The following is a 26,308-nucleotide window of genomic DNA, read 5'->3' as shown; positions in this document are numbered from 1 at the left end:
GCTTTGACTGACAGCTTTTGGAATAAATAGTGGTACATTTATAATTTATGCTAAACAGCCTATCATGAGCATCTACTTATAGTGAAGTTCTGCCCTGAAAAGTGAGGCTAAAAACAGGGAGATGTGCTACAAAGAAGGGCTCCATAGCTACCCTCCATAGCTGGCAGACATGAGCAAAACTGATACACACAAACAGCCCCATTTTGCCATGCTAATGAGAAGATAATGCCACAGTGCTGGTCTATCTGAAAGGCAAATGCTACAAGCCAAAGAACATAAGATTTACATGGGGGGGACCAATACCACCAGCTAGAACCAGGTACCATCTTTGTAGGTGACGTGCAAGCTTCGAGAGTGGAGTCATAGACCTCTCCAAAGCAGAAAATGTCAATATGGACACCTCTTGTGGTACTTCTGCAACATGGACAAGTAACTACTAGGTCCTGAGAGATCCCCACACTCATTTTCATTTGCAGCTCAGCCACTGCGGAATTTGAAGCCAGGTTTCCAGAAACGAAAGGTTCAATAAAACTTCATGTCCGGCAGTTACAACAAAAGAACTAGGAGTCAAGAAAGCGAGGTTCTAGTCCCAGTTCTGCCACTGACTCAGCTCGATGAACCCACGTCCCTTCTCGGTGGCTCAGTTTTCTCATGTACCCGCCTCCTAAGTGCTTTGAGATCCGTGGATAAAGAGCACTTAAAGTGCAAAGAATTACTACAGACTGCACTTGCTGCGCCCCTCAAAGCTTCTATAGCAGAGCAACTTATTCCAGCACCTCAGCAGATGCATCAGAATGTTCTTTTTAAAAGAGGTGAATTGTAAAGAATTTTTAAATTTGTGACACCGAGAATATCACGCTGGTGAAAGGTGCCAGAACAACAACTCAGGAGATTCAATGCTGTATATATACCCCTAGAGCAGGTACAGCACAAGCAAGCTGCCTCCCTGTCTGAGGCTTCCATGCAGACCCCACTACTTGAACTAAGCAGCTGTCATTACATTGCTCTTTCCAGCTACCAGGTTTAGCATTAATTTTTTCCTAAATCCTTGCTGCTTTGTGCTCGACAGCTTGAGGAGATATCTATATGTACAGCACTGCAGCTGTACCGATGCAGCTGCGCCGCTGCAGCACATTGGGTGAAGACATCCTATGCCGGCAGGAGAGAGCTCTCCCATTGGCATAAAAAAAAACCACCTCTGCGAGCGGCAGAAATGGTGTCGGCAGGAAAAGCTCTCCGCCAACATAGCACCGTGCACACGAGCGCATATGTCAGTGTAACTTATGTCGCTCAGAGGGGTGGAATATTCACACCCCTGAGTGACATACGTTTTGCCAATACAGGTTGTAGCGTAGACATAGCCTTAGTCTCCCCTTAGCCTTCACCAAATATTGTGCCCTCACAGAAACACTCTCACTGACATGAAGTGAAGCCCTGGGCACTCTCCGGATCTCTCTTCCCTTCTCCCTCGGGAGATGAGCTCTGAAGAGGCCTTGTGGCTGAACTGTCTTTGATAAGTTGATTTCCTAGGTGCAATGTGAGCTGAGAGAGACCTTTGGTTCTATTTGCAGTGTCCATGTACCATGACATTCTTTTCTACCCAAGCCTTTCATGTAGGGCCTTTCAGTGGTGTCCTGTCTCCAGCAACCTAAAAGCCTCTCCAGGTGCAATAGAATTTAGAGAGAAAATTGGGAGAAACTGAGCCTCGACTCCACTGCACAGTGACTGGTTTGGTTTCCAGGGGTCTGACAATCACAAATGCTCAGGTGGTCAACACATGCAATCAAACACCTAAATGCACATCTCATCTCTCTTCACCTTCCTCTCCCACACACTGTGTTGTGCCTTTTATCACGTTGGCTCACTACCCCTGGAACCTCTCCCCCTATACCTGGCACACTCTTCCTGACCACGGCTGCAAAGCAACCTCTCCACACATCTCAAAATCCCTCCATAAAATAAATAAATAAATAAATAAATAAATAAATAAATATATATATATATATATATATATATATACACATACATACACACACATATAATATATAAAACCACCCACTTTCTGCAGAAAATCACTCTTCCCTGCTCCTCACCAACAACCCCTGATCCTCTATTCTCGCCTGAAGTGTTGCCGTTTACTGTCTTTTGTTTGTCTAAGAACAGCAGCATCTGTGCACACAAATGACAAGTTAGACATGCAGCTGCTCTTCTGCACGTGCAGTGACTGCAATTGTGCATGTAAGCCTAGTAATTCCACATGCAAATTAGGCAATTGCCCATGCATTTTCCAGAAAATTCATGCCTAAGCCATTTTGAGACCAATTCCTGTAGCCAGAGCATAGAACAGTCCCTTCCAACTCAAATAAGCAGCGGCATCAGTAACAGTAGAGCAATAGCCACGCTGTTGTACCCCAACTGGCTAAGTGCACACACTCCACAATACTCCATCTCCTCCCACCCACACTTGCTGAAAGCAAGAGTCTTCAAGGCTTACCCCTCTCTAGTACTTTCCATGTGAGGCTCTCAAGTGCTTTATAAACAATACTCACACTACCACCCTCCCCACCCCTGTGGCAGACATTAAACCGATTTTACAGAGGAGAAAATTGAAAGAAATGATAAAACGATTTGCCCAAGGCCACACAGCAAGTCAGTAGCAGAACCAGGCCTCCCAACTCCCAGTCCTGTACTGGAACCACTAGATCTCATCTGTTCCATGTTCATGCCAATTAGGTGCAGCCCTCAGACTCCCGGCAAGTTGCCAGTGCAGCAATGGGCTGGGTTATTTGAAAGCTCCTGCTCTGCAAGGAGGGTTATGGAGACAGCTTCCTGTCAACCCAGACCACACAAGAGAATCATATAAACACAAGTTAATGGGCCAGAAATGACACAGAAAGCCTGCCCCACTAACTGCCAAATCTCACCATACACAGCAGGTAATCAAACCAGAGACGCACCAACTTACAAAACATAGACGTCCATGTGCATGAGGTCAAATCCTCTAGCAGCTAGATCTAGGGTAAGAGGTGCTTTACGGATAAATGCTGCTCTACCTAGGGGGCAGTACTCCATTCCACAAACAAACATTCATTTTTTTAATAACCCTTTGAGAATGTTTAAATTAACCTATTAATTTCAACCAACTCACACATACATGCTTTACCCCTGCAGAGATTCAGCTGTTATGCTCACAGTTCCTAACCATGATGCAGTTATCAGATAGATTTTTCCTTGCTGAGATGAGCATCTCATGAGAGAGACACCGTTTTTTCCCTACTGGAAAAAGAGCGATTATACAATCTTACAGCTGTACCTTACAAACAACGCTTCTGCCACCTCCTCCTTTGAGTCCTCCTTCAAACACACTCTCTCTGTGAAGCCTATAGACTCTAGCCCACTCAAAGATACAATTGGCTTAACCTTTTAAGGGGAGGGATGGCTCAGTGGTTTGAGCATTGGCCTGCTAAACCCAGGGTTGCGAGTTCAATCCTTGAGGAGGCCACTTAGGGATCTGGGGCAAAAATTGGTCCTGCTAGTGAAGGCAGGGGGCTGGACTCAATGACCTTTCAAGGTCCCTTCCAGTTCTAGGAGATTGGTATATCTCTATACTGACCAACGATATTTGAACTCTCCTGACCACTCAGCGAGTTCTCTGTGTACTGAGTGTCTGTTTAGATTGCAAGATCTTCCATGGAAAAGTCCTTGCCCTTTCCTGATCTAGAGAGTGACAAGGTGACAGTGGTGAAGGAGAAAGAAGGACACAACCGAAATTAACAGACATTGACCAGTCACCATTCAGGTTCTGTTCACACCAATAAGGTTTCTTAACCATGGGGAATGGGGGCCCATCGACAGTTCATATACGTTCAGAGATAGGGAATTGATCCTACACGTGCAGAAGATGACTCAGTGCTGAGTACAGATCTATACACAGTGAAAGTTACTTTATGCCACCACTCACAACACTATTGAAAACAATTATTTGCCCAGTAAAAGCTGGTCCTTAACTGACGGTACAACCAACCCATCCTAGGAGCAAGGGGACACTTTAGAATAGCTGTCAATTAGAGGTGGTCCTGAGGGGAGGTTTCACGGTGCACGTGGAGGCAAGGTGGGGGAACGCAAGGCTCTAGAGAAGTGGGACCTGGTGAGAAAGCCCTGAGATGGAGTGAAGGCCCCATCCCATGCTGTCTTCTCTTCTCAACACTGACCCTACAACAGTGATCAGCAGGTTTACTTCACTGAGGAATGAGCAGCTCATTTCCTACTTCCAAAAACCTACTCCTAAAACTGTCCCTCCTCATGCCGTATTCCAGCTCTATCATCACACGTCCAAGCTCTTACCTTCTTTGGCTGGGATGTGCATTCTAGAGGCTGGCAGTCGGCATAGCCTGTGCTTGGTGATCTGCACCAGCTCCTTGGGCAGGGTTCTCTTCAGTGGTGCAGGTCTTCCCCGCAGGGAGTTTCTTTTCCTGAGAGAGTAGTGACTTTTCAGTGGCATTGTGGGGAAGGAGCTGCTCTTCTTATCTGTTGGGGAACTGCAAAGAATGCAACACAGGGAGTTTTAAAAGGGACCACAAAGGTATCAAACAGTAACTCCCCGTCCCTAGCTATCTGTTCTCTCCTTTCTCCACTAACTCAGCGAGACAGTAGCACAGCTGGGATTAGACTCCCGGTCTGATACCTTATCCATTGAACTACGGTGCTTCTCTAGTAAGAGCAATGGAAATATGCTGATGGGTAATGCCAGGTGAAAGGGCAAATTTGACCAATTGCTGGGAAAGCATGAAGAGAGACAGCGCTCTTTGACAACTCAACTCACATCTAGGTATCCCCCATCACTCCCAGTCTCTCCCCTACTATAGCTGTTGGAGGAGGAGGATGTTCTTAAGAGGGCTGAGAAAATCAGGCCAAGCCAGGCAAAAGAAATAAGCAAGCAGACCCCAAACTCTCCTCACCTCACCCCACGGACCCCATCTCTTCAGCACCACTCATGTGGAGACACCCTCACCTCTCTCCAGGAGACAATGCCAAGCCACGGTGGGGAGATTAGTAGAAGATGGACGAAAAGAGCAGCTTGGACATGGGAGTAAGGACCAGATGCCCCCAAATTCTAACCTAAGCTCTGTCGCTGGCTTATTGCATGGCCCTGGACAAATCAGTGAAACCAAAATTTTCAAGTTCATTCTGGGCATCTCTAGTTTATTGATGGAGCTCAGTGGTTTGAGCATTGGCCTGCTAAACCCAGGATTGAGAGTTCAATTCTTGAGGGGGCCCCTTAGGGAGCAGTGGCCAGCACATCCCTCAGCCCGTGCCGCTTCCCGCAGCCCCCATTGGCCCGGAGCAGCGAATTGCAGCCAGTGGGAGCCACAATCGGCCGAACTTGTGGACGCGGCAGGTAAACATACCGGCCTGGCCCGCCAGGGGCTTTCCGTGAACAAGTGGCGGCCTGACTTTAAGAAGCACTGCATTAGACCATCAGTCCAACCTGTGCCACTTCCCTGGATGTGTGACTTAGCCCACATGCCTTTTCTCTTCACTTCTGTTTACTTCCACTCCTATTGTACATTACATTTATCAGATGTGCCCACAGCAGAAGTTTCACTGCATATGAATTGTGCTGGATAGATCTGCTGCTCCTGCACATAGTACTCTCCTAGTGGCATCCAGGAAAACTGCACGACCACCAAGGGGACATGGATCCTTGTCAATTTCAATCTATGGGAAATTCTAAAAGCACCTGCAAAAATTCTTAACAAGAGAGACAAGGCACGCCTAGGCCCAAGGGATGGTATCATGCTAGACCTGGCATGGGATTAACAACAAGCCCATGGTACTTTTGGTACAAATAGACTTTTGCCCGGGTATCCCTTCTCCCCACTGTAATGTGGAGTGTTGTACACAGATCAGCTGCTGCCTCCTTCTCCAGAGGCATCTGCATATAAAACACGTAAAACACCCTGGGGTGAGAGGCATGATAAAACAATTAACTGAAATCATTCCATCTCCCCTCCTCATCCCCTACATCTAACAAAGTCATAGCCTGAAACTGAAACTTCTTTTCTTACTAAAACAACCAGGAGTCCTTGTGGCACCTTAGAGACTAAAATTTATTTGGGCATAAGCTTTCGTGGGCTAGAACCCACTTCATCAGCTGCGTGGAGTGGAAAATACAGGCAGGTATACATACAACACATGAAAAGATGGGAGTTGCCTTGCCAAGTGGGGGGTCAGTGCTAACAAGGCCAATTCAATTAGGGTGGACGTGGCCCATTCTCAACAGTTGACATGAAGGTGCGAGTACAAAAACTAATCCTCTGTTGATACTCACACCTTTGTGTCAACTGTTGGGAATGGGCCACATCCACCCTGATTGAATTGGCCTCATTAGCACTGACCCCCAACTTAGTAAGGTACCTCTGGATATGGAAATTGTATGGCAGGCCATGAATGCTCATGAAATTGGGGGTTGGGGTGCGGGAGGGGGTGAGGGCTTCAGGTGGAGGTGCAGGCTCTGGGGTAGGGCTGGGGATGAGGGGTTGGAGGTGCAGGAGGGTGCTGGCTGGGACAGAGGGGTTTGGAAGCCAGGGGGTTGGAGTGCAGGAGGGGATCGGGGTGCAGGTTCCAGGCGTCACTTACCTCAAGCAGCTCCCAGAAACAGCAGCATATCCTCCCTCCGGCTCCTACACGGAGGCGTGGCCGGGCTCCTCTGCGTGCTGCCCCGTCTGCAGGCACTGCCTCTGTAGCTCCCACTGACCGTGGTTCCTACCCAATAGGAGCTGCGGGGGTGGTGCTTGGGGTAGGGGCAGCGTGTGGAGCCCCTGGCTGAGCCTATGCATAGGAGCCAGAGGGGGGGACAGGCTGCTGCTTCCAGGAGCCGCGCAGAGCGGGGCAAGCCCCGGACCCCGCTCCCCAGGAGGAGCTCAAGGGCCGGATTAAAACGTCTGAAGGATAGAATGTGGCCCCCGGGCCGTAGTTTGCCCACCCCTGGACTAACATGGCTACCCCTCTGAAACCTGTTTCCTTACTGACTTCTTTTCCCCCACTGAATACTGGCTTATTATTGTAGGTTTCTAATAAGAGCTGTCGGCAATATATATTTGGAGGGGGCTACAGTTGGGGAAAAAGGAAAGGAAATAGCAGTTGTTTGTGGGAAATAAAGCAGTTGAAGTTTAAGGACTCTCACCTCTCAAAAACAGCATATTTCACGCTGATCTGAAAGTCCCGTGTTTGGAAAGGAAGCAGCATTTCTTTGTACTGCGATAGCACCTAGCAATCCCAGTCATGGACCAGGGCTATGCACTGTACACAGACCACAAAGAGGGTCCCTGTTCCAAAGAGCTTACAATGTAAATAATTGAGTATTTGCTCCCACTGAAGTCAATGGCAAGACTCCTAGGGACTTCAATGAAAGTAGGAACTGGCCCCGGGAGAAGTGCGAAGAAGGTTAGTACCAGCTACAGAACTTCAGACAACTAGTAACTTACCAGCAACTCCCCTTTCTCCTGATGATTTTGGTCCGGCTCTTCACTTTGTAAGTGGAAAGTGCAGCATCGTTGAAAGATGACTTCAACCCATCATGACCGATGGATGCGTTGCTTAGAGTCTGAAGGCCAAAGTTGGCTCTGGAAGCCTGGGAGACTCCAGCCTCTTTTCGTCCCTCAGACTGCCACCTGAACACTGACTTGGAAGTTGAAGAAGGTGGCTGTAGGCTGGATGCTTTCCATTTGTATTTACTAGGAGAGGCATCCAGCTTCAAATGCACTCCGGATTTCTTCTGCTTTGCTCCCAAGTCCCCCTTTGGCAGTGGCTTAGCAGTTCTCTCTGCTCCCACAGAAAGCTTCCTAGTGCTTTCAGAAGCTCTAGGGCTGGTCCATCTCTTTACAGCACAAGAGCATTTACTAGGATTTGCTACCCATGTATAGTTGGCTTTCCTGAATTTAGAAGCTTTACTGGAGACTGGCGTTGAGGCAGCTCTTTGGAAACTGGATAGCTTGTGTGGTATTGCAAACTGGTTCTTCACTGGGTTTATCCCAAAGTCTGAAGTCACAGCCTGAACTGAGTTTGTGCGTGCCTCAGATTTTCCAAGGGTCTTTGGCTCCTTCAAAGTACCTCTTCCTGCCGTGACTTGCTCTGAACTACAGTGAGCTGGAACCTGTGCTACTGGCTTCTTCCAGGCTACCAGCCAGCCTGATTCTCGATCAGGAAGAGCTGAAGGCTGTTGAGGCTTCGATTTTAATGCTATGGCACTTTCACTGATAACGTCACGTAACTCAGGAGCACTTTTAGCCAGTTTCACAGTCCGAAGTTTGCCCGGTTCCTTCACATATGCTGGGCTTGCGTCATCTCTGCCTCCAGCAACAGCAGGCTGGTGCAATGAACTCTGGGAGACAGAGAGAGACGATTCTTTGTCCTCTTTTTGAGCAACACTTTGAAAGCTAGAACTTTCATTAACCTTTTCATTTCCCTTTGGAGCAGCTATGGCTGCTTTCATCCCAGAGGAACCCTGCTGGGATCCCAACTCACTAACGTTTCTACTGTCCAAGGCTGAGCTAGTCTTCTGTGGCAGTTTGACTCCTATGACTATATCACCTGTTGCTAAGCCCACTTGCCTTTCCGAGCCTGTTCCTTGTGGCCCCGGAGGCTGGCTATTCCTTTGGCTCACAAAAGCCTGAAGTGCGTTAGCAGATGCACTGCTTCCAGGATGATGTGTTGGTGCAGGCGGTCTGTTTACAAGGGAGTATTTTTTCCTCCAGGAGTTACCTTGATGTGATTGGAAATCCCTTGGAGCTTGCTGAGAATATCTTGCAGAGAATACTCCCTGACTGTTGAAGGCAGTCTGCCTGGGATTTCTCCACCTTGGAGTCCTGGAGGGCGGGGGCACTGGTGCATTTCCATGGATGTTTTTATGGTCATTTATGAGACCTGAAGAAAGCAAAACAACCTCTGTTAGTTGCATCTTCCACAACAGTCTTGCAACAGCAAGTTATGCAAACTGATTGTCTTCACATTTCACTGAAAACACCCGTTCTACATAAGCAGCAAAGAATCCTGTGGCACCTTATAGACTAACAGACGTTTTGCAGCATGAGCTTTCGTGGGTGAATACCCACTTGTTGTACATGAGCTCTCATGCTCAGTAGGTTTCAGACATCATCACTAATGCTGGAAGAAAAGCTGAGCTATGTAATGATCACAGATTTCTTATTGTGGATCTTTACATAGCAATCAAATACTGCATCATCCCACCTTTTGGCCATGTTTAGTTCCTCTTATATGCACCAGTCTTGAATCCACTACTCTGATCATTGTTCCTGTAGATCACTCGTGGTGAGGATGGCGGTAGGAGGGGGCACAGACAAGAAGGGGAGAAAACTTACTGCTTATTTATTTTATAGGTATCTTTTTAGCTCTCACCATTGCATCTCTGAGCCCCTTTATAGTGGAGATTGCCTAGCAACCCTAATCTGATCCTGCTCATATACAGCACAATATAGTCCCCTATAGAGGTGCTTATAATTTGGTCTAGGAAAGGAAGGGTAGACTCTTGCTTTAATAATAAGTCTAAGAGTCAGGAGGGCTTGGGATCTAATCCCATCTCCACCACTGATTAACAGTGCATGTGAGTCACTTGGGCAAATCACTTCATGTCTCTGTGCCTCAATTTCCCTATTAACAATAATATGGATGAATATGCTTCCAGGGGTAGAGGGATTGCGAGACTTGCAAAATATCAATATTTATAAAGCACTTTGGGATCTTCAGATGAAAGGGGTTAACAAAGGACTATATCTGAGCCCTGTGTTATTACGAGGGATCTCTGTGTGCTTTAAATGAAGAAAACATGTTTTTCCTGCTGTCAAAAACTAGACCATATAGCTGCAGAAAGGCAACATAAGCTGACCTGCCAGCTAAACTCCCTGCCCACAAACTGCTGGATTGATGTTGAAATGTATTTCAAAATCCAGCAGCAACAAGACACACATCAAAACACAAATAAAATCTCATGACTTTTTCTGCTGCTCTCCATTCCACCCCCCAGAACCACACTTAGTCTGTATTACATTTAATAAAATTATGAGCTCCTCAGAGCAAGGACCAAGTCATCTTACTTGTGTGTACAGCTCCATGCATGCCTGTGGTGGTGCAAAATTAGTCATATGAGATCAGGTGTATCTGGTTGTGTCCAACTCAGACAGTGTTGGTCTGTCTACACTGCAAAGAAAAATGTGTGTTGCAGCATCTCAGAGCCTGGGGCTAAAAGCAACAGTGTATACGTTCAGGCTCAGGCTGGAGCCCAGGCCCTGAGACCTACCCTCCTCAGAGCCCAGGTGGGAACACTAACACTGCTATTTTTAGTCCTGTGGTATGTGCCCAAGCTGGCCTGGGCTCTAAGACTCACTGCCATGGGTCTGGGTTTTTTTTGCTGTCTAGAGGTACCCTCGGTCAAAGATAAGAGCCCTGACAGAGGGGAGAGCACAAGAGGATTTGCAGGACCCAAGGTGGGGTTTCTAGCACTGCACATTAGAAAAACCAACCTTGCAACCCGCAAAGCAAGGCACCCCTCAGCGCAGGCACGGGAGCTCAGCTGGTGTCTTTCACCAGGAACTAGACAAGGCCACACAAACAGGTCCCAGCCTCTCTGCAAAGGACCTGAGAGACTGGGGGAGCCAAGGAAGGTGCCCAGTCTTTGCACCGCAGCTCAGGCTGAGGGGCCACACGACCCGATCCCAGCACCAGGGACAAGAAGCTCGGGGAAAACGAGTGTCGCAGCAGGTCAGCTCCCTCCCCTTACCGCAGGTAGCGGGGCCCCTCGCACCGCAGCGGGGGGGGGGACAGGACTGAGGTGCGGCGCGGCAGCAGACTGGGGAGGTAGTAACAGGACCAGGGGGCGGAACACTGGCAGACGGGGGGGGGGGGCGGACCGCACGAGGAGCTCACAACAACGGGGGGCGGGAACCGGACCGGGGGGCGGCGCGACAGCAGACACAGACAGTAACGAACCCGGGGCGGGGGCGGGGGACGTGGCGTAGCGGCGGTAACGGGACCCGGCGGCGGCCCTACCGGGAGTGACTAACAGGCCCGCGGCGGGGGGGGGGGGCGGTGCTGCGACGGGGCGGGGGTGGGTAAAGGGGCCGGGGCGGGGGGGGGGGTAACGGGCCCGCGAGGGGGGGCGGCGCAGCGGGGGGTACAAGGGCCGCCCTCAGGCCCAACAGCCCGGGGAAGGAGGCTGGACACAGCGACTCGGACCCGTTCCCTCGCGGCCGAGCGCCCCTCACCCTGCAGCAGGCGGATCTGACGCCGCAGTTGCTCCTTCTCCTCCATCCCCGCCGCTGGCCGCCCCCTTCTACGTCATCGCCCGGCACCGGAGAGCCTCCCTCTGGAAACGTCACCAGCCCGCGACGCCTGTTAACCGGTCACGTGAGGGAGCCTGGTCACGTGACGCCGGGGGCTGCTGCGTTCCGTTCCCTTGGCAACTGGAATAGGGAGGAGAGTTTACCCCGCCTACGGCCCCGGGAGCGGGACCAGGGACCGCGCCGGCCCCACGAGCCCAACCCAGCTCCCCGTCCCCGAGAGACGGAAAAACCGGCCCCGGCCCCACAGCGGCCTGATCCTCCCCACCCGCCTGACCATCCCCCGCCCCGCATCGCTGTCACCCGCAGCGGCATGACCCTCCCTCCCCTCCCCGCTCCGCCACGGCCCTGACCCTCCTAGCACTCCGTCCCCACCCTGACGCTCCTCTTCGAGGCACCTCCGTGGTGTCCCCACCACCAGCCTGACTCTCCCACGGCCTTGACCCTCCTCTTCCCCTCCCAGGCACCCTCACCAGCCCGCACCTCCCAGGTGTCCCCACCACCAGCCTGACTCTCCTTTTCTCTTCCCAGGTATCCCCCCATCCCCATGGCCCTGACCCTCCTTCTCCTCCCAGGCAGCCCACACCCCCGCCTTGACTCTCCTCTTCCCCTTCCAAGTGTCTTCATACCCCCGACCCTCCCCCACTCATCCCGGGCACCCCACCACCCTGCCTCCCACTTGCCCTACCAGGCATCCCTCCACCTCCTCTCCTCCTCTCAGGCACCCACAACCATCACCACCATCTGCTGTGCCAGCAGCACTTCCAGCCATGTGACAGGCATCTGCTCCTGGTAGTTAGAAGATTGGCACACTTAAAGTGAAAACAACCCAGCACGCTGCAATAAAAAAGCCAAGGCAGTAGAAAAACTGGCCAAGTGGCAATTGCTAACATGGAAAAGTAATATAGGATAATGTCTAATGTATTTGTAGCTGTCTTTTAATGCAATTGAGTAACTAGAAATAAGGAAGATCTGGCACCATATGAACATACAACTTTCCACAGACCAACAGCAGGTGCGCTGTGGACTACAGTTTGACAACCGCAGTACTAGTAGCCTGATTCAAAGTCCATTGAGGTCAGTAGAGAGCTTTGTTAATTTCAGTGGGTTTTGGGTCAGACCCTAAATGATGGATTAGATAAGTATCAGGGCTGTTGATTAATCGCAGTTAACTCACGCGATTAACTCCGAAAAATGAATGGAATAATGGCCCTGCCCTACATCATCCAGACATTATGAACACAAATACATTAAAGATTGTGAAGCACTCAATTATTATGGTAATTGGGACATAGATAGTATTACCACATTTTTATTTCTCAATTTGACTATTGGTTCCTATAGACTAATCCCTTATTAATATTTTTATTACCATAGTGCCCAGGAACCCTAGTCATGGACAAGAGCCCCACTGCGCTAGACACTGTACAAAGATGATCCCTGCCCCAAAGAGCTTACAATCTTCGTATAAAACAAGAGACAATAGATGGAGACAGACAGATAGGGGAGTACAAGGAAACAATGGACTAATGTTGGTCAACACGTTTAGTTATTTTTTTGCAGGCATTGCAACAAAGGAGAGTTTTAAGGGGGTTTTGAAAATGGATAATGAGATAGCTTGATGGAGGTTTACAGGCATAGGCACCGAATCCATGGTGCTTAGCACCCACCAGCAGCCAAGCTCCCATCCCTCCCGCCCATTCCCATCCACCTATGGCTTCCGCCGATCAACTCCTCCTCCTGGCGCCTCCTGAATGCTGCAGAACAGCTGTTCAGCGGTGTACGGGAGGTGCTGGAAGGGAGGGGGTGCACTCGGGTAAGGGACAGAAGGGGAAGAGGAGGAACGGGGGCAGGAATAGGCGGGCAGGGGTAGGGCCTTGGGGATGGGGGTGGAGTGGGGGTGGGAAGGGGTGGAGATTTGAGAGAAGAGGTAGGGTCTGGGGTTGAGTGGGCGTTGAGTATCCCCAGGGAAAATTAAAAGCTAGCACCTGTGTTGATGGGGAGTTCCTCCCAAGCATGAGGGGCAACAGAAGTGAAAGAATGAAGGGGCTTGTTAGATTTTCAGAAAAGTGAAGCTGGAGGCTGGTATCCTGGGCTGATCATAAGCTGAAATAAACCTTTCAATACTGACAGAGAAATGAAGTTGCGTAAAGGCCACAAAGGCCCTTGAAGTAAAGACAAGAAGCTTATGTTTGATACAATAGAGAAAGGGGAGCCAGTGGAAGGATGTACAAAGAGGAGTGACGTGGTCAAAGCAACAGGCTAGGGAAATGATCATTGCAGCTGCACCCTGAATGGCTATGAGTGAGGCAAGGGTGCATTTGTCAAGGCCAAAAAGAAGGAATGGGTAAGGAATGGTGTCCCTAGCCTCTGTTTGTCAGAGGATGAAGATGGATGGCAGGAGAGAGATCACTTGATCATTACCTGTTAGGTTCACTCCTTCTGGGGCACCTGGCATTGGCCACTGTCGGAAGACAGAATACTGGGCTGGATGGACCTTTGGTCTGACCCAGTATGGCCGTTCTTATGTTCTTAAGGATGTTTCAGTAATGAAGGTACAAGATTATGAGAGTTTTAGCTGTGTGGATGGCTGGGAAAGGCCTCATCTTAGAGATGTTATGAAAGAAGAATCATCAAGTATTAGCCATAGCCTGGATATGAAAACCTGGAGAGATGTTCAGGTTGAAGATAATGCCCGGGTTACAGGCCTGAGTGACAGGCAGGATGGTGGTGGTGTTTTCAGTGATTGAGAAGGGAAGTAGTGGGGTGAGCTGGGAATAAGAGCTTTGTTTTTAACCATGTTAAACATGAGGTGATGGCTAGACATTCATGAGGACATGCCAGAGAGTCCGGCTGACCTTTTAATTTGGATCGAAGAAGGCAGGTCTGATGAAGAGATGTAGATCTAGGAGTCATCAGCATAAAGATGGTAGTTTAATTTCTGTTTATGGATGAGACTACCCAGAGATGAGGTGTAGAGGGAGAAGAGAGAGGGACCGAGGACAGAGCCCTGTAGAATTCCTCTACAGAAAGTTGGAGGGCAGAATGTGGAGGATCCTCTGAAGGACACACTGAAGGAGCAGTACTTCAGATGGCTGAAGCTATGGCTGAAGTTGTCCAGATTAGACCTGCTTTGAGCAAGGTTGCATAACATGGCAGTTGAACTACAGGAAGCCAGTCTATACAAGAGCTCCTTATGTTGCTACCACTGATGGTAGCCACAGTGGAAAATGTTAACCTTTTAATTGTAATGCATTCAAATGTCACTAAATAAAGACATTTCTGCAGCTTAACAAATGGGGCAAGTGGGAAGATTTTTAGAGCCCTCCCCTGAAAGCTAGGAACAGTGTATAGGATAGGCTTTGTCAACTAGGTTAAAAAAAAAACCTGATTTGAAGAGGTAGAAGAGCCTGTGGTATGTGAACATCCCACTCAGTGTTGGTGTGTTGCTGAATGTGGATTTTCTCCAAAGAAAATGTTGTTTGCTAACAGCCCATCAGATTTGAAAAAGCCCTTTATTAGCACTTGAGTAACTTTATTCACTGTGCTGTGAGCCCAAAGCTTTAGTGAGTTGGCTGGGTTTGCACTGGTTGTGAATCCCTTCTGTTGGGAGTCCCTTCTCCATCTCAGATATAGCTTTGCACAGTAAATGTGTGTTTCATATTAAGACTGAACGCTTTCTGGAAGATGCTTTAGTGAAACACAAGGTACTGAGCTCAGTACAGGAGTAACTGGATGAAATTCTCTGACCTGTGTTATACAGGAGGTCAGACTAGATCAGTGGTTCCCAAAGTGAAGTTCGCGAAATGTTACAGGGGGTTTTCAGAAAAAAATCCCTAATGGCAGACAGAGCTGTCCCTAGAGACCCTGGGCAGCATGGGGCCAGGAGCCTGGAGCCCCTGGACTTCCAAGAGCTAAGAAGATCAAAGCAAGCATGTCTATCACACTGAGGAGATTTAAACTTCAGACTCCTTAAAGAAACGGAAAGGGAGGTGAATATTTTTTGCTGTTTTTTAAATTAAATAGGCAGCTAGTATTGTTTTTAAAATTATAATGAAGAACAAGTTTAAGCTTTGTTGTAACATGTGTTGTTTGCCTGGACTGCTCAAGACCTGAATGCTTGTGTAGGAGGAACTCTTTGAGTTGGCTTCTTAAATACCTTCCTGCTGTTTCACATCTGATACTCCTTGATGAAACATAGGAGCCTTGTCTTATAACAGGTGTCAGAGAAAAACTTAGTTCTCACTGTTTGGTTGGGTGCAGCAGAGTCAGATACTTTATTTTCTCTTTACAATTGTATAGAGGGAGGGAGTGCCCTAGGACACAGGGTTGCCCCAGTCCTAGGCAGGTCTCTCCACAGGTAAACAATTACAGCAAGCATTTATACCTTTTGTTACATACAATAATAAGCAACAGCTGCATTTTGATATTTGATAAGATATCAAGATAGGTCATCTTGATATCTTATTTTTCTCACTTCTATTTAGACGCTAGTCTACATTCCTCATTGTCGACACAAGGTCGCAACAACTTCTCACACAGTTCTTTCCCACTCGCCTCACACAATCCTCGCTTCCTCAAATCTCCCGTTATGAGGGTTACAGCTAGCCTGACTCTTGCTCTACTTCCACACAGGCTTATTCAAAGTGATACAAGCTATGAAAGTGAGATCTTGGAAGAGTGTTGCTATTTTCATAATATAATAAAAATACTGTAATGATAAATGATAATAATAAATAGTGTGTAATCAGCATGTCATAAAAACAAATTTTATATTTCCAAGATCACTGCTTTTATAGTTTATACTCAGGTAAAGGAGAAAATCCCTGGAAATATTCATTGTTAGGAGGGGGTTTGTGAGACTTGATATTTTAGTGAAAGGGGTTCATAGGTTGTTAAAGTTTGGGAGCCACTGGACTAGATGATCTAATGGTACCTCTGGCCTTTACATCTATGAAGTTGTATGAAACAATCCCTCTGTGTCTCAATTTCCCACCAGCGAAATAGGGATAATAGCAGCATCCTACCTCCCAGGGGTGTTGTGAGGATAAATACGTTAGAATGTGAGGGGTACAGATACTACCGCAAGGGGGGCATGTAACAAGGTGGCTTGCCTGTGGGCTGGTGAGCCTGGGACTAAGCCAGCTCTGATTACAGGACAAGCCCCACCTGTGAGGAATCCGAGGCTTCCTGTATGAAAGGAGCTGGGTTTCCGTGTTGGTAGGGCCTCTCTGGGGCAAGAGCTGGTGGGAGGAGACTGTAGGGCACAAGAAGGCTCCTGCAGGGCCCTGAGTGAGCAGTGGGATAGCTCCGAGCAGGAAAAGGAAGCTGCAGGGAAAGGACTGAAAAAGAAAAGCTCTCCAGGCAGGGAGGCCTGGGAGAGCCCCTGACTAACCAGGGAAGTGACTGGGAGATCCAGAGGGGAAGTAAAGAGACAAAGTAGGAAGTGGCCCCAGGAAGACCGCATTACGGGTAAGGGGGCTGATCCAGCTGTGCAGTGCAGGGCCCTGGGCTGCAAGGGTGGGACTGGGGTCCCCCTACAAGCCCTGCACAAAGGTTGTTGAGCTTAGCAAGGAGCAGCAGGCTGAACTGAGGACTGGCTGAAGAAGAGCGTCAGAGAAGGGAGATGGCTTTTGGTTTTCATTAAGAGAGTTTGAGACTCTTAAGAACATAAATATGGCCATACCAGGCATAGGTGCCAACTCTGCTCTGCACCCACCAGCAGCTGAGCTGCCCGCTGCGCCCCCCCCCACCTCACCTCCGTGTCCGCCTGCTCCCAGCGCACCACGTCTCCGCTCCTCCCTCCCTCCGAGCACTTGCCGCCACCAAACAGCTGTAGCAAGCTCTGGGAGGGAGGGGGAGGAGCGGGAACATGGCGCACTCAGGGGACGAGGCGGGGCTGGGGTGGGAATTTGGGGAAGGAGTCGAATAGGGGCAGGGACTTTGGTGAAGGGGTTGGAATGGGGGTGAGGGGGCGGGGCAGGGCAGGGGTGGAGTCAGGGCAGAGGGGGGTCAAGCACCCACCAGCGCCAGAAGAAGTCAGCGCCTATGATACCAGGGCAGACCAATGGCCAATCCAGCCCAGTATCCTGTCTTCCAACAGTGGCCAATGCCAGGTGCTTCAGAGAGACTGAACAGAACAGGGCAATTATCGAGTGATCCATCCCCTGTTGTCCAGTCCCAGCTTCTGGCAGTCAGAGGCTTTGAGACACCCTGAGCAAGGGGTTACATCCCTGACCATCTTGGGCACTAGCCATTGATGGACCCTATTCTCCATTAACTTGTCTAACTCTTTTTTGTACCCACTTGTACTTTTGCCCTTCACAACATACTCTGGCAAGGAGTTCCACAGATTGACTGTGCGTTGTGTGAAGAAGTACCTCCTTGTTTGTTTTAAACCTGCTGCCCATTAATTACATTGGGTGACCCCTGGTTCTTGAGTTATGTGAATAAATAACATTGCCTTATTCACTTTCTCCGCACCATTCACGATTTTATAGACCTCTATCATATCAATTTAGTATGTCTCTTTTTGATCTCTCTTCATATGGAAGTTATTCCATACCCCATATCATTTTTGTTGCCCTTATCAGTACATTTTCCAATTCTAATATATCGTTTCTGAGAGGTGGTGACCAGAACTGCATGCAGTATTCAAGGTGTGGGCATACCATGGATATATAGAGAGGCATTATGATATTTTTCTGTCTTATTTTCAATCCCTTTCCTAATGGTTTCTAACATTCTGTTCGCTTTTTTGACGGCCGCTGCACATTGAGTGGATGTTTTCAGAGAACTATCCACATTACTCCAAGATCTCTTTCTTGAGGGGTAACAGCTAATTTAGATGCCATCATTTTGTATGTATAGTTGAGATTATGTTCTGCAATGTGCATTACTTTGCATTTATCAACATTGAATTTCATCTGCTATTTTACTGCCCAGTCACTAAGGCTGCGAGTCTTTCATAGAGGTCACGGAAGTCACAGATTCCATGACTTTCTGGGATTTCCATGATTTCTGCACTGGCCAGTACTGCTGACTCCAGGACCAACGAAGCAGCTGGGGCAGCTCCGGGGCCAGCCACACCGGCCGCTGCTCGGGTGGCCTCAGGCAACTAGTCCCGAGCACTGCCCCGGAACAGTGAGATCCCTTTGTAACTCTTCGCTGTCAGTTTTGGATTTAACTATCTTGAGTAATTTAGTATTGTCTGCAAACTTTGCTGCCAAACTGCTTACCCCTTTTTCTCGGATCATTTATGAATATCTTGAACAGCACAGGTGCCAGTACAGATCCCTGGGGGACACTGCTATTTACTTGTCTCCACTTTGAAAACTGACTGATTATTCCTACCCTTTGTTTCCTATCCTTTAATCAGTTACTGATCCATGATAGGACCTTCCCTCTTATCCCAGCACACTTTACTTTGCTTAAGAGCCTTTGGTGAGGAACCTTGTCAAAGACTTTCTGAAAGTCCAAGTGTACCATATCCACTAGATCACCCTTGTCCACATGCTTGCTGGCACCCTCACAGAATTCTAATAGATTAGTGAGGCATGATTCCCCTTTACAAAAGCTATGTTGACTCTTTCCCAACATATTATGTTCATCTATGTGTCTGATAATTCTGTTCTTTACTATAGTTTCAACCAATTTGCCTGGTGTGGAGGTTAGCCTTACCAGCCTGTAATTGCCAGGATCATCTCCGGAGCCTTTTTTAAAAATTGGCATCACATTAGCCATCCTCCTGTCATTTGATATGGAAGCTGATTTAAGTGAGAGGTTACATATCACAGTTAGTAGTTCTGCAATTTCATCCTTCAGAACTCCTGGATGACTGACCTAGGCATCACCAAATGAAATTAATAGGCAGCAGGATTAAAACAAAAAAAATGAAGTATTTCTTCACACAATGCACAGTCAACCTGTGGAACTCTTTGCTAGAGGATGTTGTGAAGGCCAAGACTATAACAGGGTTAAAAAAAGAACTAGATAAATTCATGGAAGATAGGTCCATCCATGGCTATTAGCCAGGATGGGCAGGGATGGTGTCTCTAGCCTCTATTTGCCAGATGCTGGGAATGGCAATAGAGGATGGATCACTCAATGATTACCTGCTCTGTTCATTCCTTCTGGGGCACCTGGCATTGGCCACTGTCGGAAGACAGGACACTGGGCTAGATGGACCTTTGGTCTGACCCAGTATGGCCATTCTTATATTCTTATGAATACCATCTGGTCCTGGTGACTTACTACGGTTTAATTTATCAGTTTGGGCTTGGCTACACTGGAGAGTTACAGCGCTGGTGGTGGCTTTACAGCGCTGCAACTCACTCACCGTCCACACTTGCAAGGCACATACAGCGCTGTATCTCCCTGGCTACAACGCTGGCTGTACTCCACCTCAGCCTGGGGAATAACGACTGCAGCGCTGGTGCTGCAGCGCTGGAGTGCCAGTGTAAACAGTGATTAATCTTACTATGCTGTAACTGACCTCCGGAATTTTCCCATAATGCTTTTAACTAAATAACTCTCTTTGTTTTGTTATGATGCCTCTCTTTGTTTTGTTGTGAACTCGGGGCTCCCGCAGCTGCTTATCTAAAAAACAAACACAGCTCCTGTTTGCTGTGAATGAGGCAGGCAGGGGGATGAATGTCCACAGCCTAGTGTTTGCTTGAGGAGAGAAACAGCACGTCGGGGGCGGGGGGGAAAGGGAGTCCGTCGGAGCAGCTGCTTATCTGGTCTGCAGGCTATTTGCATTTAAGAGTGAATGATGGGTCAGGGAAGTGGTCAGAATTTGCAAGGCAGGGAGCATGAACGAGGAGGTGAGAGGAGCCAAGGGTTGCACTGATATCACCTTGGGCAAACTTAAAAGAAAGGAAGGGATCGGAACTTGCAAGGCAGGGAGCTGACATACAGTGTCAGCTCCAAAATCCACTCTCTCTCTCTCCCCCACGCTCCCTGTCACACTCCACCCCACCCCCCTCTTTTGAAAAGCACGTTGCAGCCACTTGAACGCTGGGATAGCTGCCCATAATGCACCACTCCCAACACCGCTGCAAATGCTGCAAATGTGGCTACACTGCAGCGCTGGTAGCTGTCAGTGTGGCCACACTCCAGCGCTTTCCCTACACAGCTGTACGAAGACAGCTGTAACTCCCAGCGCTGCACACCTGCAAGTGTAGCCAAGCCCTTTGTTTCAAAACCTCCTCTAATGACACTTCAATCTGGGACAGTTCCTCCGATTTGTCACCTAAAAAGAATGGCTCACGTGTGGGAATCTCCCTCTCATCCTCTGCAGTGAAGAGTGATGCAGAGAATTCATTTAGCTTTCCCATAACGGTCTTGTTTTCCTTGAATCCTCTTTTAGCACCTCAATTGCCCAGTGACCCCACTGATTGATTGGTAGGCTTCCTGCTTCTGATGTCATTAAAAAAAATTGCTGTTAGAATGTTTGTCTTTTGCTAGTTGCTTTTCAGATTTTTTGCCTGCCTTACACTTGACTTGCCAGAATTTATCTTCCTTTCTATTTTCCCCAGCAGGATTTGACTTCCAATTTTTAAAAGATGTGTCTTTGTTTCTAACTACCTCCTTTACTCTGTTGCTTGGCCAGGGTGCCATTTTTTGGTCCTCTCACCAGCTTTCATTATTTGGAGTATATGTTTAGTTTGATTCTCTATTCTGGTATTTTTAAAAAGTTTCCATGAAGTGTGCAGGTATTTCACTCTTGTGATTGTTCTTTTTAATTTCTGTTTAACTAGACTCCTAATTTTTGGGTAGTTCCCCTTTTTGAAGTTGAAAGGGACAATTTCTTGGTTAGGACAACTGGGACCCCAAAACGGGTGGGCTAAAGACAGTGAACCAGCTGGTGGACCAAATAACCAGGCAGAGAAACCTCCACAGTGCCAGGGGCATTAGCCCAGCAAGAGAGGTGTGATGCCACATATGGTCATGAGGGAGTGCCTAGCAGTGAGTGAACTATGTAAGTATCTGAGATAGATAGCGTATACCTTACAGATGTCTCCTATTGTTGGGGGCAAAGTACCAAGGGATGCTGCACCATTAAAATAAACTCCTTTTTCCCTTTGCTGGGTTAATGCCAAATGCCAAACATTCAGCAGTCTTGCTAGATGTGTGTTAAAAAAACACATTCGGAAAACCACAAAGTATTCCTGACACTTGTTCTTTGATAATTACACTGCAGTTGCATGACACTTGTTTGTGAGTCTAATTTAATTAAAGAAACAGTAAAAAGCAAATACAAGCTTTTGATGCTGGGTTGGCAGGGCGTCTGTACATGAGAACATGCCCCAGGGAGGATGGCACGCGTAAGAGAAATTAAATTGTCTCATTCTGCCTAGAACAAACCTTGTGCTAATCCCTCTAATGGGTTTAAACGTCACTAGAACTGTGTATCTTGTGACATGCATGCAGTAGGACCCAATTAAATTACTCACACATTTGAAATCATAGCTTTATCAGCTTTGGTTTAGTCAGGAGTCTCTTGGTGGCTTAGGGGAAACTTGCTGAGAAGAGCTAAAATGTTCAACTTAGTTAAGCGCTGAACCAGCAGATTGCAGAGAACTGATGATAGCGTGAGTGGGAGTAGCTAGCATTTCCTGCTGGCTGCTCACAGAATTTGGCTTCCAAAGGAGAATGCACAGGGATCTTCTATGAACCTTTTACCTTTCAATATTACCTATAATAAGCATCACCCTCACAGTTGTTTTGCACCAACCTAGAGCCCTACTATTAATAGCAATAAGAGCATAATTGTTTCATTACGTAGCAAATACCAATTAATGACCAGATTTATCTAGGTATTTATACCATGTGCATCATTATAGTGTCTGTGCACCATATATATTTGCAAAATCCAGCAGGTGTCTAAGTCTTTAGTTGTGGCACTTCTTTTTGCAGTTGGAAGGGTAGAAAGGTTTTCTTTATGTCATGGGAAAGACTTACTTAAGAGAAGTGTTTTGCATTGGGATTGAAGGGAGCAGTGGAGTCTGTGGTCATTCTAATTTCCTGTAAAAGGGAGATCTTTGGCCACTAAGAAGGCTCTGCCTCCCACTCTGACCAGTCTCAATTTTCATTCATAGATCCATAGTCTGTGAAGAACGCACCTATGGTGAAAGGTCCGAGTCATGGAGAGAAAGGCAGTTCCCTGCACTATGTGGGCCCAATCTACTGAGTGTTCTGATTATTAAAACCACCTTGAATTTGATCTGCAATCCAATGGGGGCCAGGGTAGCTACTGGAGCAATGTGGGGCTAATGGAGTTCATGTTGACCTGTATTGACTAGGAAATGAACTGCAGCATGCAGAATGAGACAGAGGTTTTTCAAGGCCTGTGTTTTCATTCCCAGGTACAGTGTGTTGCAGTAATCAAGCCTGGAAGATATGAATACATGAGTCACTGCAGCCAAACCTGCACTTATCTGGATGGGATGCAGTCTCCTGTCCAGCTAGAGATGGAAGAAGGTATTTATAATAGCTGTTGCTAGTAATGATCCAACCAGAAGATCAAATTTGGTGATGAATCCTGGTCACATGCCACCTGAGGCACATTGTGCATATGCTAAGACGAAGTAGGATAAGAACATATTTTAAATATTCGGAGTGCTCAGAACTACAACGGCTGGCTCAATATAAAACACTAGTAAGATAAGGAAGGTGTCGAGGATGGATTTGAAGGCGGAGAGTGAGGCTGCATGGTACATGGGACGAGGAAGTAGATTCCAAGGAAAAGAACCAGTGTCAGTGTTGGCAGAGAGCTGTCTGGGGGGGAAATGAAGGGAGGGCCAAACTGCAACATGTTGGCAGAACGTTGAGTGCAATGTGAGAGTGGTACTGTAAGAGATGAGACAAGACGTAGGCTGGGCTGGGGTGGAGTTGTGCAAGACCATGAAAGCGAGGATGAGGCATCGAGGTATGATAAGGAAAGAGACAGAAGCCAATTCAGAGCTTCAGGAGGTGAGAAATGGCCAACAGGAAAGGAGGATAGCAACATGCTTGATATGGGGATATGATGTTAGATATGCTGTGAGAACTGGGAGGGCAACGAAAAGGAGGAGGTTGAAGTAGGCAAGGCAAGAAGTGTTCGGGTATGGACAGAGACATACACAGGTGAAGTGACTTGCTTATGGTCATGCAACAAGTCAGTGGTAGATCCCGGAATAGAACCCAGCTCTTAAGTCTCCTAGTGCTGGATCTCAAATAGCCTTCCTCCCTGTAGGAACAAATTAATACTAGTTAGAGGTGTCTAACCCTGATAGTGCTATCAGGCCACTCAGCAAGCTTGCGGGAGGCAGCATGTTCCAGTGGATAGGGCACTAGAGTGGGAATCAGGAGACTAGAATTCTAATTCCAATTCTACCACTAACTTGCTTTGTGTCATTTGGCAAGTCACTTCACATTTCAGTTCTCATCTTCCTCCTTTGTCTCTGTCTATACACTGGGACTGTCTTTGCCTTGTACCACACTGGGGCCCTGAGCTCGACTGGGGATGCTCATGTGACTGTTATTTATTAGCATTGCAATAACTCAATAATATACTTGGTCCCCAGACTGAGAAAGGAGCCCCGAAGAGCCTGACATTTATTTACTACTAAAAAAAAGTTGCATCTGTTCTGAAAACTTTTGCTATTCTTACTTTAAAAAAATATGACTCCCAAGGGCAAATAAACTTTAGAATTGTATTTTTGCTGATAACAGCAAGACTCAGGAGTACCTGCCTGAGGGAGGGAGATGTCTCTTGGGTTATATAGAAAATGGAGAGAAAAATGTCAGTTACAGGAAAAGAGGCTGCAGCATAATCCTAAAGGAAGAGCCACTTTCATTTATCAAATGAGCATCACTTTTCTATTATAATTCCTGCTGCTTGGCCTCATTCTTGCCTGGGTTTAGTGCCATCACTCTTCTGGGAACAGCATCATACCTGTGTACAAATGAGTTTGGGAGGGAAACACTAGGAGGAAATGGGAGCGCTAGTTCAAAACTATTTTAGTGACCTTCTTGTAATTCACAGTGACAATGATTATTTTTTAGAAGTTCTTAAAGGAGAAAGGGATCTAAAAGACAATGCCTTTGAGAGCTCTTCAGTTCTCATCAGCTAAGCGAGGTTGGTCTAGGTCAGTACTGAGATGGCAGGTATCCAAAGAGGGACTTCAGGAAATAGTGGGAACATAAAGTCAACAAAAAACATGGACTTCACAGGGACACAGATTTTATGGCTCATTGCACCAACTTATAACACGCCACACTGCCTGCTGCCCTTAATGGCTCACTTCAAACTCTTTATGCATAAAAGCCTATCCCCAAATGGCCCACTTCATTTCAAGTGACCACCACCCACGTTACCCCTTCTGCTTAACAATCTATCCCAACCTGTGTTTAGCTCAGACACTCTGCTTCCTTCTCCACATAGAAAGAAGAGCTGTGTGTAGCTTGAAAGCTGGTACTTTCCTCCTTGTCTGTCGCATAGTAACTCACTGACATAAGTGCTAATGAATGTAAGAGGAACGAAGGAGTTAGCCTATGTAAAACATGACACCCTGAAATTAGTGGGGTTTGGATGTACAGATAAGGAAAAGGGGCTGAAACCATTCTGCATAAGCATAAAGTACAGGGGATGTCAGAGTAATAGTCTATAAAAGTTGAGTCCTGGCCTATGTGTCTTGTGGGAAGGAGAAGCCAGGATGACAGCCACTGGTGGTGGTGATGACAATGATTGACACCTCAGGGTCATAGAATCATATTAGGGTTGGAAGAGACCTCAGGAGGTCATCTAGTCCAACCCCCTGCTCAAAGCAGGACCAACCCCAAATAAATCATCCCAACCAGGGCTTTGTCAAGCTGGGCTTAAAAACCTCTAAGAATGGAGATTCCACCACCTCCCTAGGTAACCCAGTCCAGTGCTTCACCACTCTCCTAGTGAGATAGTGTTTCCTAATATCCAACCTAGACCTCCCCCACTGCAACTTGAGACCATTGCTTCTTTTTCTGTCATCTGCCACCACTGAGAACAGCCTCGCTCCATCCTCTTTGGAAACCCCCTTCAGGTAGTTGAAGACTGCTATCAAGTCCCCCTTCACTCTTCTCTTTTGTTTACTAAATAACTCCAGTTCCCTCAGCTTCTCCTTGTAAGTCATGTGCCCCAGCCCCCTAATCATTTTCATTGCCCTCCGCTGGACTCTCTCCAATTTGTCCACATACCTTCTGTAGTGGGGGCCCCAAAACTGAACACAATACTCCAGATATGGCCTCACCAGTGCCGAATAGAGGGGAATAATCACGTCCCTCGATCTGCTGGCAATGCTCCTACTAATACAGCCCAATATGCCGTTGGCCTTCTTGGCAACAAGGGCACACTGCTAACTCATATCCAGCTTCTTGTCCACTCTAATCCCGAGGTCCTTTTCTGCAGAACTGCTGCTTAGCCAGTCGGTACTCAGCCTGTAGCGGTGCCTGGGATTCTTCCTTCCTAAGTGCCGGACTCTGCACTTGTCCTTGTTGAACCTCATCAGATTTCTTTTGGCCCAATCCTCCAATTTGTCTAGGTCACTCTGGACCCTATCCCCACCCTCCAGCATATCTACCTCTCCCTACATCTTAGTGTCACCCGCGAACTTGCTGAGGGTGAAATTCATCTCATCATGCAGATCATTGATAAAGACGTAAAACAAAACGGGCCCCAGGACCGACCGCTGGGACACTCCGCTTGATACCGGCTGCCAACTAGACATTGAACCATTGATCACTACCCGTAAGTGTAAGTGATGCCAGGATTAGGATTACACATGCTGTGTTACCCCTTTCTTTCCTGCTGTGTTATAGTATTTGTGATATAGTTTATCTGTTCAGTAAAATTGTTAATAAAAGGACACTTGAGAACTTGTAAGTACATCAGTTGTGGTCATGGTCCCTCATGTGCTTCTGGAGTCTCTGAAGCT

At 47.6% G+C, this 26,308-nt stretch overlaps 2 protein-coding genes across 4 annotated transcripts in view; one reads left to right on the top strand and one right to left on the bottom strand.

Moving 5' to 3' along the window:
* ZC3H3 (zinc finger CCCH-type containing 3) overlaps positions 1–11,399 on the bottom strand; it is a 341,038-nt gene extending 329,639 nt beyond the window's left edge. The window contains exons 1-4 of one of the 2 annotated variants that reach the window (XM_045006028.1): positions 11,280–11,346; positions 10,113–10,215; positions 7,488–8,925; positions 4,345–4,538 (exon numbers count right to left, since the gene is read on the bottom strand). In XM_045006028.1, coding sequence (XP_044861963.1) covers positions 4,345–4,538; positions 7,488–8,925; positions 10,113–10,134 — 1,654 coding nt within the window. In that variant the 5' untranslated portion in view covers positions 10,135–10,215; positions 11,280–11,346. Of the gene's footprint in view, positions 1–4,344; positions 4,539–7,487; positions 8,926–10,112; positions 10,216–11,279 lie in introns of both variants that reach the window. The other variant, XM_045006027.1, reaches the window with a different exon arrangement.
* Positions 11,400–11,900: 501 nt separating this feature from the next.
* The window catches only part of LOC123364160 (1-phosphatidylinositol 4,5-bisphosphate phosphodiesterase gamma-1-like), a 130,659-nt gene continuing 116,251 nt past the window's right edge, over positions 11,901–26,308 (top strand). For both annotated transcript variants that reach the window (XM_045006025.1, XM_045006023.1), the window contains exons 1-2: positions 11,901–12,431; positions 22,724–22,838. The gene's annotated coding sequence lies outside the window, so the exon portion shown is untranslated. The remainder of the gene's footprint in view (positions 12,432–22,723; positions 22,839–26,308) is intronic.

Source organism: Mauremys mutica, chromosome 2 (genome assembly GCF_020497125.1).
Source record: "Mauremys mutica isolate MM-2020 ecotype Southern chromosome 2, ASM2049712v1, whole genome shotgun sequence".
NCBI lineage: Eukaryota > Metazoa > Chordata > Testudines > Geoemydidae > Mauremys > Mauremys mutica.
The sequence above is the reverse complement of the archived record's forward strand: the minus strand, read 5'-3'. Positions and strand labels throughout refer to the sequence as shown.